This window comes from Antechinus flavipes, chromosome 2 (genome assembly GCF_016432865.1).
Source record: "Antechinus flavipes isolate AdamAnt ecotype Samford, QLD, Australia chromosome 2, AdamAnt_v2, whole genome shotgun sequence".
Lineage (NCBI taxonomy): Eukaryota > Metazoa > Chordata > Mammalia > Dasyuromorphia > Dasyuridae > Antechinus > Antechinus flavipes.
Window position 1 is genome coordinate 430,311,425 of NC_067399.1, and position 14,869 is coordinate 430,326,293.

Consider the following 14,869-nt stretch of genomic DNA (forward strand, 5'->3'; position numbering starts at 1 on the left):
AAAGCCACTATTATGAATTTCCTCTCCTAATGTCATCCTAGAGTGCCTTACCATGGCATTGAGGTGATGCTGGCATTTCCATTGCAGCAGAATGTTCACTGTGGCAGGTCCTAATTAAGCTGGAATGTTTGCCAGAATAGGTTTGGTAACAGACCACAAATCTTTCATCTGAAGATTAGACCAGCTAAGTGCAGAGAAGCTACTTTTCAGAAATGGGGACCCAATGGTTTTGGGGTTTTTTGGTATTTTGGCCACAACCCAGAATGAAGGGAGTTGACCAAGGTCATATATTAAATTAATAGGAAGGTAGGTGACACCGTGGTTAGAGCACTAGGCCTGAAGTCAGGAAGACTAATCTTCATGAGATGAAATCCAGTCTCAGACCCTCACTAGCTGTGTGATCCTCAGCAGGTCATTCAGTTCCTTGTCTATAAAATGAGCTAGAGAAGAAATGGCAAACTACTCCTTAATGAGAAAATCCCATATGGACAATGTCCTCTATCATGGAACTGGGATCTATATTTTTTTGAGGGATCACAAGGACAACTGAAACTGTAGCTCTAATAAATCATGAAATAAGTATAATTACCATGGAAACAATCAGCAGTTTTTTGGTGACCCAAACAGGTCTGACCCTATTGTATTCTAATACGAATCACAATTATTGAAATATTTTAAAATTTCTTTTTGTTGTGTATTTCTTAGTGTGGTGGAAAGAATAGTGGATTTGGAGTTAGAAGCCTTGGTCTGAACCTTAGCTCTGTTACTTTTCTACTAATGTTAACTGGGGCAATTCCATTCCTTCTCTGGCTACAATTTCTTCATATGGAAAAAAAAAAACAAACAAATAGGGAGTTTGATCAAATGATATGATTTTTTTGCTAACTATTCCATTCATTTGATACAATTGCTAACATCCCTAGAGCCTCAAAGGCATGTGGATAACTTGGATTTGGCCCTTGGCCTTGACATTAGCTTATAGAAAGGAATCTAAGACCACGAACTCTGAAAGTGTCAGAAAAGTGGGAAAAAGGAGGAAGCAATGTCCCATAGATTACTATTTAGACCTTTCTCAAGGTCAAATCCACAAGTGGATTCTGTCATTGATTTTCTACTTAAAGCATTTCTTTTTGCTGACTTCCACTAGCTTATGACACAGATAGGATGGATATTTTAGCTTCTTTTTATAATGGAAATTGTTTCTTCATCAGAACTTTTTTTTTGATCAAAAGCAAAGGGATTTTTTTTTCATAATCCCTATAGACAAACCTAGGCCTATAGAAGTCAGTTTGTATCTGTCTGCCCCACTCTTCCCATTCTATGTTCACAAACCCACATATGGGATGTTGCCCATTTTTTTCCTCTCTCACATGTGATTTCACATTTAGAGCATGAAAAGATCTTAGAAGCTATTTAAACCATTCCCTAAAATTATTTTTACATTTGTAGAAATGATAAATAAGCCTCAAAATATTAACCCTCCTTTCCCTCTGGTCTTTGAATATAATGAAAGAAAATTAAGTCAGCCTAAGGTATTAAGACCGTAAGAATGGAATTTTCAGGCACCAGCCAGTGGGCAGGGAATCTTGGGGAGTCAGGGATCTTCCTAGCACTTCTGATAAAATCCTGAGGAGTTAGTTTCTCATCCTATCTTTAGTAGTCAAAAATTCAAAACTACAAATGTTACAGTTCTGGAATTTTAAAAAATTTAAACAGAAAATTGAAGTACCTATTTTGAAAGAATGAAGGTTTTTAAAATTTGTTACAGTTCACAATTAAAGATTGCTCAAACTTAAAAAAAGCTTTAGAGACATATTATGATCTTATTTTACAGAGGAGAAAACTAAGACTAGAGAAAGATTTAAGATCATAAGATCATAGATTACAAGTTATAAAGGACTCAAGGGTCACCAGTTGAACCCTCAATTTTACAAATGAGGAAACTGAGGCACAGAGCTATTAAATGATTTGTTTAAGGTCCACATAAGTAGTAAACATGAGAAGTTGGATTTCAACCCAAGTTGTCTGACTCAAGGGCCAGTCCTCTCTATACTGCCACAAATATCTGCACAATAGAAGTGACTTGTTTATGGTCAAATGGCTAGTAAGAGAGAGAGACCTCAATCTCCTAACTCCAAGTCCATAACCATTGTCATTAACTTACATCTGTTTTGCAATACTCATTACTGATGAGGTTGGGGAGAAGGAATGTAAGAACACATTATTTCCTCTCTAATTATCCACTATCTGATTGGTTCTCAGATTGTCCTTCAGTGGGCGTTGGTAAAATACTTTCTGTATTAAGAAATACAGCAGAATTGTTTTACCTGATTGTTAACTGTGTAGATTATAGCTATGCATATTTAAATATAAAGTAACAAGGACCTTGGAAAACTGTAAATGAAACTACAAGTCACCATTCTGCCAATAAATGGGTAATTCAAATAAGAGCAACTTTGGCTTTTTTAGTTTCTTGTGTCCACGTATCACCTGGGATTTAATGATGCATTAAAGAATATGCATTATTTTAAGTCAGTGGGGCATTATTAATGTATCACCCAGGCACCAAATCTTGCCCCACTGATCTCCAACATTCCACCTCCCAAACATATACTTCATTTCAATAAAATAAATATTTTAAACTTACTACTTGTGTAATATTGGACAAATTATTTAACATTTTTACCTTGCCTTGGTTTCTTTATCTGTTAAATGAAAACAATGGAACCAAAAAGCCTTATTTTATCTTCCAGTTCTAAGTCTATGATCTTACAATCACATCATGTACTAGGCCTTGAATTTGGCTCTGAAGGAAATATAAACATGAAAAATGATACAAATCCCGACTTCATAGAGCTTATCACCTAATAGTGGATATATGAATTATTCACAAACAAATATAATTCAAGTTAGAATGTGATCATAGGAAAGGAGAGAGCTAACAAAATAATCTGAGAAAATCAGAAAAGAAAGAAAACACTTTTGGCTGGGAAAGATCATAGAAAACTTCATGGAGAGTGTCAACTCCATTCCCCAAAGAATGCAATCTTTTGAAGAGCAGAGATTCTTTTAAAGTATGATATATATTCATATATATATATGTGTGTGTGTGTGTGTGTGTGTATGTATATATACATATACATACATATATATACATATACATATATAATACATTGAATATATATGTTTATATGTATATATACAAACATATATATGTATATATGTATGTGTATAATATCTCTACTACCTAGCATAGTTTCTGTTTTATTAAGCACTTGAAAAAATGTGTTTACTTGAATAAGTTGAATGGAGGAAGGAGCACTGAGGTTAAACCTTTGAAGAAGAGAAGGAGTTCAATAGGCAGACTATGGAGACAGTATCTTCCTGTTGTTGCTATCATTGTTCAGTCTTGTTCAACTCTTCATGACCCCATTTAGGGTTTTGTTGGCAAAGATACTGGAATGTTTACCATTTCCTTTTCCAGATCATCTTACAGATGAGGAAACTGAGGTAAACAGAGTTAAATGACATGAGTAAAATGATACAACCATTAAATGTCTGACCCTGAATTTAAACTCAGGATGGTGAGCCTTCCTGACTCCAGAACCATTACTCTAACCATGTAACACCTGACTGCTCAAGTATTTTCTAGGTCTCTGCAAATGCATGGAAGCAGTAGAATTGGAATGGGAGTTTAATTTAGCTGAAATAGAGAATCTGTGAAGGGGAAAGTATGTAATGCCAGTCAGGCTAAGAAACTGGAGTTTAATGATGTCCTTTCCAGTTTTATTCTATGATCAAATAGAAGAGTTTAGTCTTATGCTTGACTGTAACATAACCCTGTAAAATTTGCAAAATGCTTTATATAATCTATCTCACTTAATCTGCACATCTATGTGAGATTAATAGCGCATGTATATATCCCTTATTGTAGATGACAGATTGAGTAGGATAGTGGACAGTGGCCTGGCCGCTGAGTCAGGAAGACCCATTCCAAAGGGCAAGAGGAACTATAGAAGGTTTTGAGCAGGAGAGTGATAATTGTCAGAGCTGTGCATCAGAAACATTCTTTTGGAAGCTCTCTGAAAGATGGATTGAAGGAGAAGAGGAAAAAAGTCAAAAAAGTGGGTCAATAGGCTATTTTTAATAATCCCCACCAAAGGTAATAAGGACCTTAAAAATGAAGTAGCAACACTTAGGGGACAGATAAAAGTAACTTGGACTCAGACATAGAAATTAATATACAAAAGGCATATTGCTGTGGTTCATCTCTAGAAAATAATGGAACACATTGAATTTTATTTTATGACAACAGCAGTGTGATATAATAAGAAGAACCCTAGATCTAATTCCAAATAATCATGGTTTGGAGTGACGCCTCTGCTATTATACTTGTGAACTGAAGCAAGTTATGTTAATCCCTCTGGGATTCAGTTTCCTCACAATTCTCGAAGCACTTTAAGATATAGGGGACCTCTCACACAAAAATAACCTTCAGATACCTCAGTCTATTACAATAGGAAAACCAAAAAGTTGGAATTAGAGCATTTAGGTTTAAATACTGCCTTGGTCACTTATTACCTGTGTTCCCTTGGATAAGCTCTTTCCATTAGCTATTAGTCAGTGAACTTCTCTGTAAAATGAGATCCTTGGCCTAGGATTCCTTCCTTTTCTAAATCTGTATGCTAAACTGCTGCCATGTATCAGTGAACAACCCTGTTGTCTTGGAGTCACTCTACTCCTTATCACACTAACTATTCTGACTTTTTGGCACTAATGCTAAGGTCGTTGCTAAATTTTGGTTCTTCTGGGACATGGGTAAGGAAAACGGATCTGTGTTGTTTTTTTTTGGTGAGGTCATATGAGGTCACCTTGGCTTAAGAATGTGACTTTATAGGACCAGGAGATCATTATATACTCCAACAACAATACTATTATGATGATCAATTCTGATGGACATGGCCCTATTCAACAATGAGATGAACCAAATCAGTTCCATTTTATCAATAATGAAGAGAACCAGCTATATCCAGCAAAAGAACTCTGGGAAATGAGTGTGAACCACTACATAGCATTTCCAATCCCTCTGTTTTTGTCTGCTTTCATTTTTATTTCCTTCACAGGTTAATTGCACATTATTTCAAAGTCTGATTCTTCTTGTGCAGCAAAATAACCGTATGGATATGTACACATATATTGTATTTAACATATACTTTAACCTTTATGGGTCTACCTACCATTTGGGGGAAGGGGTGGGAGGAAGGAGGGGAAAAGTTGGAACAGAAGGTTTTGCAAGAGTCAATGCTGAAAAATTACCCATGCATATATCTTGTAAATAAAAAGCTATAATAATTTTTTTAAAAATAAAAAAAATGTGACTCTAATCAATCTGTACTTTCTTTAGTTCTAATAACAGAGCCCAACATTTCTAAACTTTATATTGCATTTTTCTTTTTCTTTTTTTAAAGCATTTTATTTTCAAAATAAATGCATAGATAATTTTTCAGCATTGACCCTTGCAAAACCTTCTGTTCCAACTTTTCCCTTCCTTCCCCCCACCCCCTTCCTAGATGGCAAGTAATCCAATATATGTTAAACATGTTAAAATATATATTAATTCCAACATATGCATACATAATTATACAATTATCTTGCTGCACAAGAAAAATCAGTTCAAAAAGGAAAAAGAAAGAAAATAAAATGCAAGCAAACAACAACAAAAAGAGTGAGAATGCTATGTTGTGTTCCACACTCAGTTCCCCCAGTCCTCTCTCTGAGTGTAGATGGCTATCTTCATCACAAGATCATTGGAACTAGCCTCAATCATCCCATTGTTGGAAGAGTCACATCCATCAGAGTTGATCATCATATAATCTTGTTATTACATTGTGTTTTTCTTATGATAGTACCAGGATGTTGTGAATATAAAGATTTTTTTTTTTAATCTGAATCTGTGATTTCATCATGGAAAGAAATTCCCAGTGAGGAAATGCTTTCTATCAATGGAGATTTACCCTCTCTCCCTTGGGAGTGGCCAAGGACAGAGAAGCAAGTGGCTTTCCTAGTCATAAAGTTAACATGTTTTAGAAGTTGAGTTTAAATCCAGGCTCTCTAAACACAATATTGATGCTATATAATATATAATACTGACACTCAAATAATTATTGCTATCTGTTTGACCAGTGGGAAAAAAAAATAAGGTTCAAAGAGATAAGATGATCTTGTCCACAGATACATAAAAAAGAAGAGAAACCAATACTTAATAAGCATCTATTGTAGAGCAGATACTGTGATCAGCACTTTACAAAAATTACCTCATTTCACACTCATAACAACCCCAGGAGGAAATGCTATTATTATGATCATTTTATAGTTTGAGGACACTGAGACAAATAGTAGTTAAATGACTTGTCCAGGGGGCAGCTAGATGTCTTAGAGGTTAGAGAACCAACCCTGAAGCCAAGAGGATCTAAATTCAAATCCAGCCTCAGACACATAACCCTTCACAAGTCCTAGTAGTGTGATCCTAGGCAAATCATTTAACCCTATTTGCCTCAGTTTCCTCATTTGTAAATGAGTTGGAGAAGGAAATGGTAAATCTCTTCACTATCTTTGCCAAGAAAACTATAAAAGGAGCCATAAAGAATTCAACATAAGTGTAATGACTGAACAACAAGAAAATAACATACCAGTAAAATCACAGGATCACTTTTTAAAAAAGAAAAAAAAATTAAATGAACAAATAGGCAGACAGATCAAGAGACATTCTCAATAGCCAAAAACTGACAGAACTGGAATTCCAGCCCAAATCCAAGGGTCTTTCTATTTGTACCACAATTTTCCCCTAATTTCCTGGTTTTATTACAGCTGAATATGCCGTTCTTCTCTCCATAATACACACATTTATATAAGCAAACATTACTTTCAACACACAGTCAGATATCTGTATGAGCTTCCTTATTGTTGCTGTTTTTAAGTTCTTCTCCTACACCTAAAATGTACAGTTCCTTCCTTCCTGAAATAGAATGTGTAGTTAGTGTCAGAAGACCTACTTTTCTCACTTACTATATTTTTACGGTACTCAGTAACTCACTTTGCCTTTCCCTGACCTTCATTTATTTAAGAAATGAGGTAATCTTTGTTTTTTTTATAATGATAGCTTTTTATTTTTCAAAATACATGCAAAGATAATTTTCAACATTAATCCTTATAAAAGCTTGTGTTCCAAATTTTTCTCCCTCCCTATCTACCTACCCCATCCTCTAGATAGCAAGTAATACAATATAGATTTAATTTGTGCAATTCTTCCAAACTATCTCCACAATTATCATGCTACACAAGAAAAATCAGATCAAAAAAGGAAAAAAAAATGAGAAAGAAAAAAAAGCAAGCAAACAACAGTCCCCACACAAAGGTGTATCCACATTCAATTCCCACAGTCTTCTCTCTGGATGCAGTTGCCTCTCCATTACAAGTTTATTAGAATTGGCCTGAATTATCTCATTGTTGAAAAGAACCAAGTCCATCATAGTTGATCATCACATCATCTTCTTGTAGCTGTTTACAATGTTCTCTTGGTATGAAATAATATTTGTGAAACACAGCACAGAATCTGCTACATAGTAGGTGCTTAATAAATGCTTGTTCCCTTCCCTTATTATACAGACAACTTGTGTAACATAAAGAATTCTGAATTTAGAATCATTAGCTGTGGGCTCAAGTCCCAGCTTTGCCACTTCCATTGTAAGTTTGGGACAACTCTTAATTGGTTTTGCAAGCATTGGGTACATTCTCTCTGGGACAATTTAACTATAAAATTATAGTTTTAATGATAAAATTAAGCATGTAGAGCTATTGATATACAATAACATATTATTAAGTTCTCTAATCCTTTCACATGAATGATGAATGTTATTCCTTAAATTCTCCATATTAGTCAATAGCAAAAGGACTATAATCAAGAAAAACAGGTTAATTTCTCATTGATGATGCCCTTGTAATATCATCACATTGGAGGGAAGCATAATGTGGTGGAAATAAATGTTTGGATCTAGAAGCACATGATTAAAATCAAGTCCTTAGTTTGTCTCTTATTTTCTCTGACTGATATTTATTATCTGTATGATCTTAAGCACATTTCCTTGTTTCTCAGTGCCTTAATTTACCTTTTATAAAATAAGAAGGTTACACTAGAGTATCTGCAAACACTCTTCTAGTCATCTTGTGACTTTGTGACTTTAACTTGTTTCTTCTTTCATTCAGATGGATGAAATCAAAGCCAAGGATAGGATCATCTTTTCCCTGGAAAAAGAGCTGGAGACGCAGACAGGCTATGTCCAAAAGCTCCAGCTGCAAAAGGAGGCTTTGGATGAGCAGCTCTTCCTGGTAAAGGAAGCTGAGTGCAACATGAGCAGCCCCAAACGAGAAATTCCAGGAAGAGCTGGAGACGGCTCTGACCACTGCGGTAGCCCTGTAAGTCTGGGCCCAGTGACATGGATTGTGGTGCCATTTTCTATTTGTTCTATTCGACTTTACAATTGGTCTGTTAGGCTTTCCCCTGCCCCACCCCCTTCAGTTCACCTCAAAGAAAATCAATCCTACTTCCCCCTACCAAAACCACTAGCATCCAGATAATGGGGGTTTCTAAACTCCAAACAACAGTCTGATTGGCATCCCATTAGTATGCCCCAGGAGACTCACAAATTTCTCTTCCTATCTCCTATAGCTGTGGTTTTAGCCCCAGCACACCTGCCTGGCTTCCAACATGTGGTCAGAATCAGAAGTTGGAGGAAAAAGACTTTGCCTCCAGCCAAGACTGGTAATTTTCCCCTGTGGGAGCAGTCAGAATGATGATTGGTCAAAAAAGACTCATAATCTACAGGGGTCAACATTTATCATCCATTGTTGATTCCAAAAAGAACCATTAGTGGATTGAAACCTTTGGAATGGCTGCCTAAAAGCTTCTAGTCCAATTTAACTACCCACTAAATTCCCTCAATGTCTATCATTAGTAGAGAAATCAGTTTTAGGACTGCCGTGATGGAAATGAGTATATATATATATATGTATAATATATGTTTTATTTTTATGAGATCTGCCAACTCATCTTACAAATTATTTAATACCTGGAATACATTGAATAACTTAAATGAAAGTTTTTTAAATTTTTGTTATTTTTAATATCTCAAGTTGAGTTCTACTCTAAGGCCTCACAGTAGTGTGGAAGTAACCTTGGGTTCTCAAGGTTATGGCAATGGAACACAAATTCAGGCAGATTTTAACCAAGATGAAAAAGTCCTAGGAGTCTGCATGTCTGACATCTGAGGACCAGCCTAGTTAAGCTGAAGGAGTTTCATCAGCAAGTTAACCATAGGGTAAGAAATTTGGGAGTCACAACCACTCCCAAAGACTATCAGGCTGGAGAGAGGTTGTAATCTATACCAATGGGGAGGAGTACCTCTTATTTAAATTGTCTTACTAGCTCCCCCTTTCCTAAGAGACATAGGAAATTTCTTCTCTCAAATAACAACTCTGGCCTTGATTGAATGGGAAAATGGTGGGGGAAGATGGAGGAAAGATCTTTCCTTTTTCTTCCCTGATCAAGAGAATGTGTTATTATCACTCTTTCAAGCTGGGTAGAAAAATTACCAAAGATTTTATTTTCCTGAGGACTGATGAAAAGTATTTTATTTCATTCTGTTTACAGGACTTACGAAGAAACCAGAAGAGAATTGCTGAGTTGAATGCCACCATAAGGAAACTAGAAGATAGAAATACATTACTTGGAGATGAAAGAAATGAGTTGGTGTGTATTCAACCACTTTTGTTTCTTTTGGGGGCCTTAGATAGCTTAGGTTAGCTTGAATAGTGAAAGAACAAATCATAATTACTTACCTCATTTCAAAGAGTCAGTGTCCATAATAGTCATCTAGGCATGGAAGCTAGGTAAATTGAGCATTAGATCTGGAGACAGCAAAAATTAAATTCAAATCTAGTCTCAGATACTTCCTAACTATGGGACCCAATCCTGGGCAAGTCACTTAATCCTGTTTATCTCAGTTTCCTCATCTGTAAGATGAGCTAGAGAATAAATGACAAATCACTCCAATATATGTGCCAAGAAAACCCCAAATCGGATCATCAAGAGTCACACATGATTGGAACAACTAAACAATAATAACAACAAAACAGGGATAATAATTAAAATCTATCTTGAAGGACTGTTGTGAGGATTAAATGAGCTATTTGTAAAGTTGTTAGCATAGTGCCTAGTGCATACTAAGAGTTAGATAAATACTTTGTTCCCTTCCATTAAGGGGAAAAGGGGTGGGGTAATGTTTGCTAATACATTTCTATTTTCCTTCCCTTTCACTTCTTTCCTCCGGTATAGCCTTATCATGTTAGGAATAAAACTCTAGACTCTCAAAAACTATGCCTATGGAAAACAAGCTGTGATTTCTACCACCTGGAGGTTAGGTGATACAATTGGACAATAGACTTGGAGTCAGGAAGAACTGACCCCTCATCCTGCTCCAAATGATTACTAGCTGTGTGATCCTAAACAATCCCTTCCCAGTCTCTATTTTTTTAATCTGTAAAATCGGGATAATAATAGATAGCATTTATCTCACAGGATTGTTGTGACAAAAATATTTAATATGCATAGTTTGTAAATAGCAAAGTTTGCATATTTTATTTAAAATAAATGATAGCTCTTTTATTATTACTATCAAGTTAGAAAGATCTTCAGCTTGACAGATTATGTGCCTGCATTCTAGGAACCAACCAAGTAGGCTTAGAAGTTGGTGACAGCAAGGTGTCTCAGTGGGTAGAATACTAGCCCTAGAATCAGGAAGACTTGAGTTCAAAGATACCTAACTGTGTGAGCCTAAGCAAGTCACATATGCCTGATTGCTTCAAAAAAGAAAGAAAGACTAGAAGTCTCACTACCAAATAAAGAACTTTTCAGTCCTAGTAGCTTATTAAACCATCTGAAGAAGCAAAATGACACAAAGTTTGGAGCACTAGACTTTGAATCAGAAAGAATCAAGTTCAAATACTGCCTCCAAAACTCATTAGCTCAACGACCCTAGAGAGATCATCACCTGGAGAAGTCAACCAAAGCTTATTCATTTGAAAAGTGAGGAGTGTACACAATGATTTCTAAGATCCTTTCTAACTATAAATCTATTATCTTCTGATGAACTTAGATGTGGAATTTTTGTGATATACATGACTAGAGAGAATATCTATGCTGATAAAAACCCTGTGTGTCAAGTATTGCATTAAATATCTGGTATCTCTGTTTGCAGTGCTTTGTGACCTCAATCAAATTTATTCATGCTAGTCAAATTATATGTTTGTCATTTGGGAGGAAGATGCATTCATAAATTGGGGACACTCTAAAGTGTAAATTAATATAGGGAATAAACTCACTGAATTGCAATATTGGAAAGGGCCTTAGAATCCATCCAGTCTATCTCTGTCTGAACATGAATCCCATTCTGCCTTTGTCTCAAGACTTGTGATGAGGAAGATCTTATCCCCCTGAAGTGACCCATTCATTTTTGGACAACTTTAATTATAAGCGATATTCTTCTCTCTCTTATATCAAGTTAAAATCATTTTTCCTACTTCTGCTCTCACTCTGGGGCTAAGAAAAATAAATCTAATCTTTTTTTCTATTTGAAAGTTCTTTAAATACTTATTAATAGCTCTCATATCATCCTAAATATTTTCTACAATAATATTCCCAATTTCTTCCATAGATCCTTAAATAGCATGGTCTTCAGATCTCTCATTTTCTTGGGTCCCCTCCTCTATATATGTTTCAGCTTTTCCTTTCTAATGTGAGGCAGAGAGACCTGAAAAGGATTTTCCAATGTGTTCTTACTAAATCAGAGTACAGTGGGAACTCCACCCACCTCTTGCCTTCTGGATATTGTGCCTGTCTTAATGCAGTCAGGAATAGTATCTGCCAAATCAGCTGCTATGTCAGAATTAATTCTCATTGAACTCTAAGTTCCCCAAAGCATCTTTTCTCATGACTTTTCTCTAGCTATGTGGGCCATTTGTACTTGTAAAGTTGATTACTTTTTAAAAATCCAAATGTAGAACTTACACTAATAATTGTTAAATATCATCACACAGAATTCATGCCATTGAAATAGTCTTGATGCTTGATCCTTTTATTCACTAAGGTGTGTACTCCCTCCTAGTTTTACACATTTGATAAGCATGCCAGCTGCACCAAGATGGATAAAAATGTTAAATATCATAAAAGCAAGGACAGGTCCCTGGAGGCTCTCTTACTCCATATATCCAAACCAAGTTCTATACATTTTATCTCCTCGACATCTCTAGTGTTGGTGCCTTTCTCTCTTCTCAACACAATTAAAATTCTAGTTCAGACTCTAATCAGTCCTTGTCTGAACTGCTGCAATGCTATTCTGCCTCCTGCCTCCTGCCTCTTTTTCCTCTGATCCATCTTCCACATGACTGCCAGAGATTTTCGTACTTACAAGTCTGATTATTTCATTCCTTCCTCACTAAATTCCTAAGGTTTCTTATTGTCTCTGGGATAAAGTATCAACTCCTCTTTTTGGAAATTGAAACCCTCAACACTTATCTTCTCCCTTCTTTTCTGACCTTGCTCTACATCATTACATTTCCTGTACTCTAAAGCTCCAACCAAACTATCCATTTTGATTTTCCTCAGATATAACATCCCAACTCCTTCTTCTATATTATTTTTGCACAACTATATCCCCCATTCCTTGAATTTATTTTGTCCTTATTTCCATTTCCCATTACCCCTAGTTTCCTTCAAAACTTAACAAAGGTTTAAGCTCCCGATTCTCAAAATTTTCCCTGATTCTCTCATAAGCTGATGTGCCATCCCCACCATTTCTTTTTACCTTGTACATATGTGTGTGTGTGTGTGTGTGTGTGTGTGTGTATGTGTGTGTGTGTATAGGATATGCTCATATACCAAGGTTAATTGAAGTCAACTACATTTCCTTGTAGATCACTCCTCAGGTCATTATTTAACTCATTGTTATGCTTAATTTTTATTATCCTGAGATCAAAAGCAATCTAAGGATATGTTTGAATGGTTTAATATTAATTAATAAAATTGTTATTTCTTTCTTACAACTAATCAAATGGCTACTTTTAGCCTACTACAATCCATTAATTATTTTTATTAATAAACTATAGAAAAAATTTTCTAACTAGTATTCTTACTTATTAACAAATAAAGTTAACAAAAAACAGAGGTGAAAGCCTCTTTCAATTTATTTGATATTTATTTAACCTGGAGAAAGAAAACTAGTGATAGTCATAATTGCATATCTTTGAGTATTTTCAGGATCTTTGAGTACTTTCAGGATCATCATGTCAAAGAGGAATCAGATTTGTTTTGCTTAATCCTGGAGGGCAGGACCAAGAGCATTGGTTTTAAGCTGAATATAATTAGATTTATAATCAATAAAAGGAAAGGTGTTCTAACTATTCAAAACTCGCTATATAATGTGGTAAGCAAAACAGTGAAGGTCTTGAAAAATAAAATGATTGAACTTCTTTCAAGGATGTCATAGAAAAGATTCCTGTTTAGAAATGAATTAAACCAAATTACCAATGAAGTTCCTTACAATGATGAATTTATTTGTGTGTGTGTGTGTGTGTGTGTGTGTGTGAGAGAGAGAGAGAGAGAGAGGAAGAAAGAGAGAGAGGAAGAAGAGAGAGACATACAGACAGAGACAGAGAGAGGCAGAGAGAAAGAAAAAAGAATGAGACAGAAACATAGAAAGACAGAGACTGAGACAAAAACAGAAACAAATGGAAAAAAGAGATACAAAAGCAGAAGGAGAGAAAAAGAGAAAGAGAGCGACAGAGAAACAAACAGAGAGGGAGAGACAGAGACAAAGAGATAAAAAGACCAAGACAAAGGGAGACTGAGACGGAGATAAACAGAGAGACAAAGACAGATGGAGAAGACAGAATCAGAGAGATAGAAGCAGAGACAGGCAGAGACAGAGGCAGAGGAAACAATCAGAAAGACAGAAGAAGAGAAACAGAGAAAAAGAAAGTGTGTGTGTGTTTGTGTGCGCTTGCATGTGCTCACGTGTGTATTATACATGTGAAGTATGCATAGATAGGTGAAAAATGGGAAAAAGCCAGAATGGATTTTTCATTTATCAGATGAGATTTGATTTATTCTTTGAAGAATCCACAGGATTTAAATGGAGGGAAGAAAAGAGAAAGGACTTGTCAGATAGGAGAAATATCAACTTCAAAAATCTGCATATGAGAGTAAACATATCATGTTTTAAGGACAATTAACCTAGATAAGACCAGGAATTGTTTGTCTGTTCTTTTGTTTGTTTTATTTTTGTTTTTTTTTGTTTTTACTTTTCAGTTGGGGGTAGAGTTGAGAGAAACCTCTTTGCTTATTTCTTTTCACAGTTAAAACGTGTACGAGAAACTGAAAAACAGTGTAAGCCTCTCCTGGAAAGGAACAAGTGCCTCACCAAGAGAAATGATGAGCTGATGCTGTCTCTTCAGCGAATGGAAGAAAAGCTAAAAGCTGTCACCAAGGAGAATTCTGAAATGGTTTGTATCATCAGAAGTGTGGAAAAGCACTTTTTCTTAGAACAGTATAATGCAAGGGAAGCGATACTAAGTTTCTGGAGAACAAGGCACTACTGCTTATAATGCTTGTTTTACTCCCTTTCCCTGAGCTTTGGTTTCCACATCTGTAAGATGGGAATAGCAATTACTGCACAACCTACCTCACAGAGGTGTTGGGAAGAAGGGAAAGTGATTTATAAGAATCAGAGTGTTCATCATTCAGTCGTGTTAGTCATAG

At 35.7% G+C, this 14,869-nt stretch overlaps 1 protein-coding gene across 3 annotated transcripts in view; it reads left to right on the forward strand.

Moving 5' to 3' along the window:
- JAKMIP2 (janus kinase and microtubule interacting protein 2) overlaps positions 1-14,869 on the forward strand; it is a 219,576-nt gene that overhangs the window by 137,842 nt on the left and 66,865 nt on the right. For all 3 annotated transcript variants that reach the window (XM_051978939.1, XM_051978937.1, XM_051978936.1), the window contains exons 4-6: positions 8,263-8,472; positions 9,707-9,805; positions 14,467-14,613. In XM_051978939.1, coding sequence (XP_051834899.1) covers positions 8,263-8,472; positions 9,707-9,805; positions 14,467-14,613 — 456 coding nt within the window. The remainder of the gene's footprint in view (positions 1-8,262; positions 8,473-9,706; positions 9,806-14,466; positions 14,614-14,869) is intronic.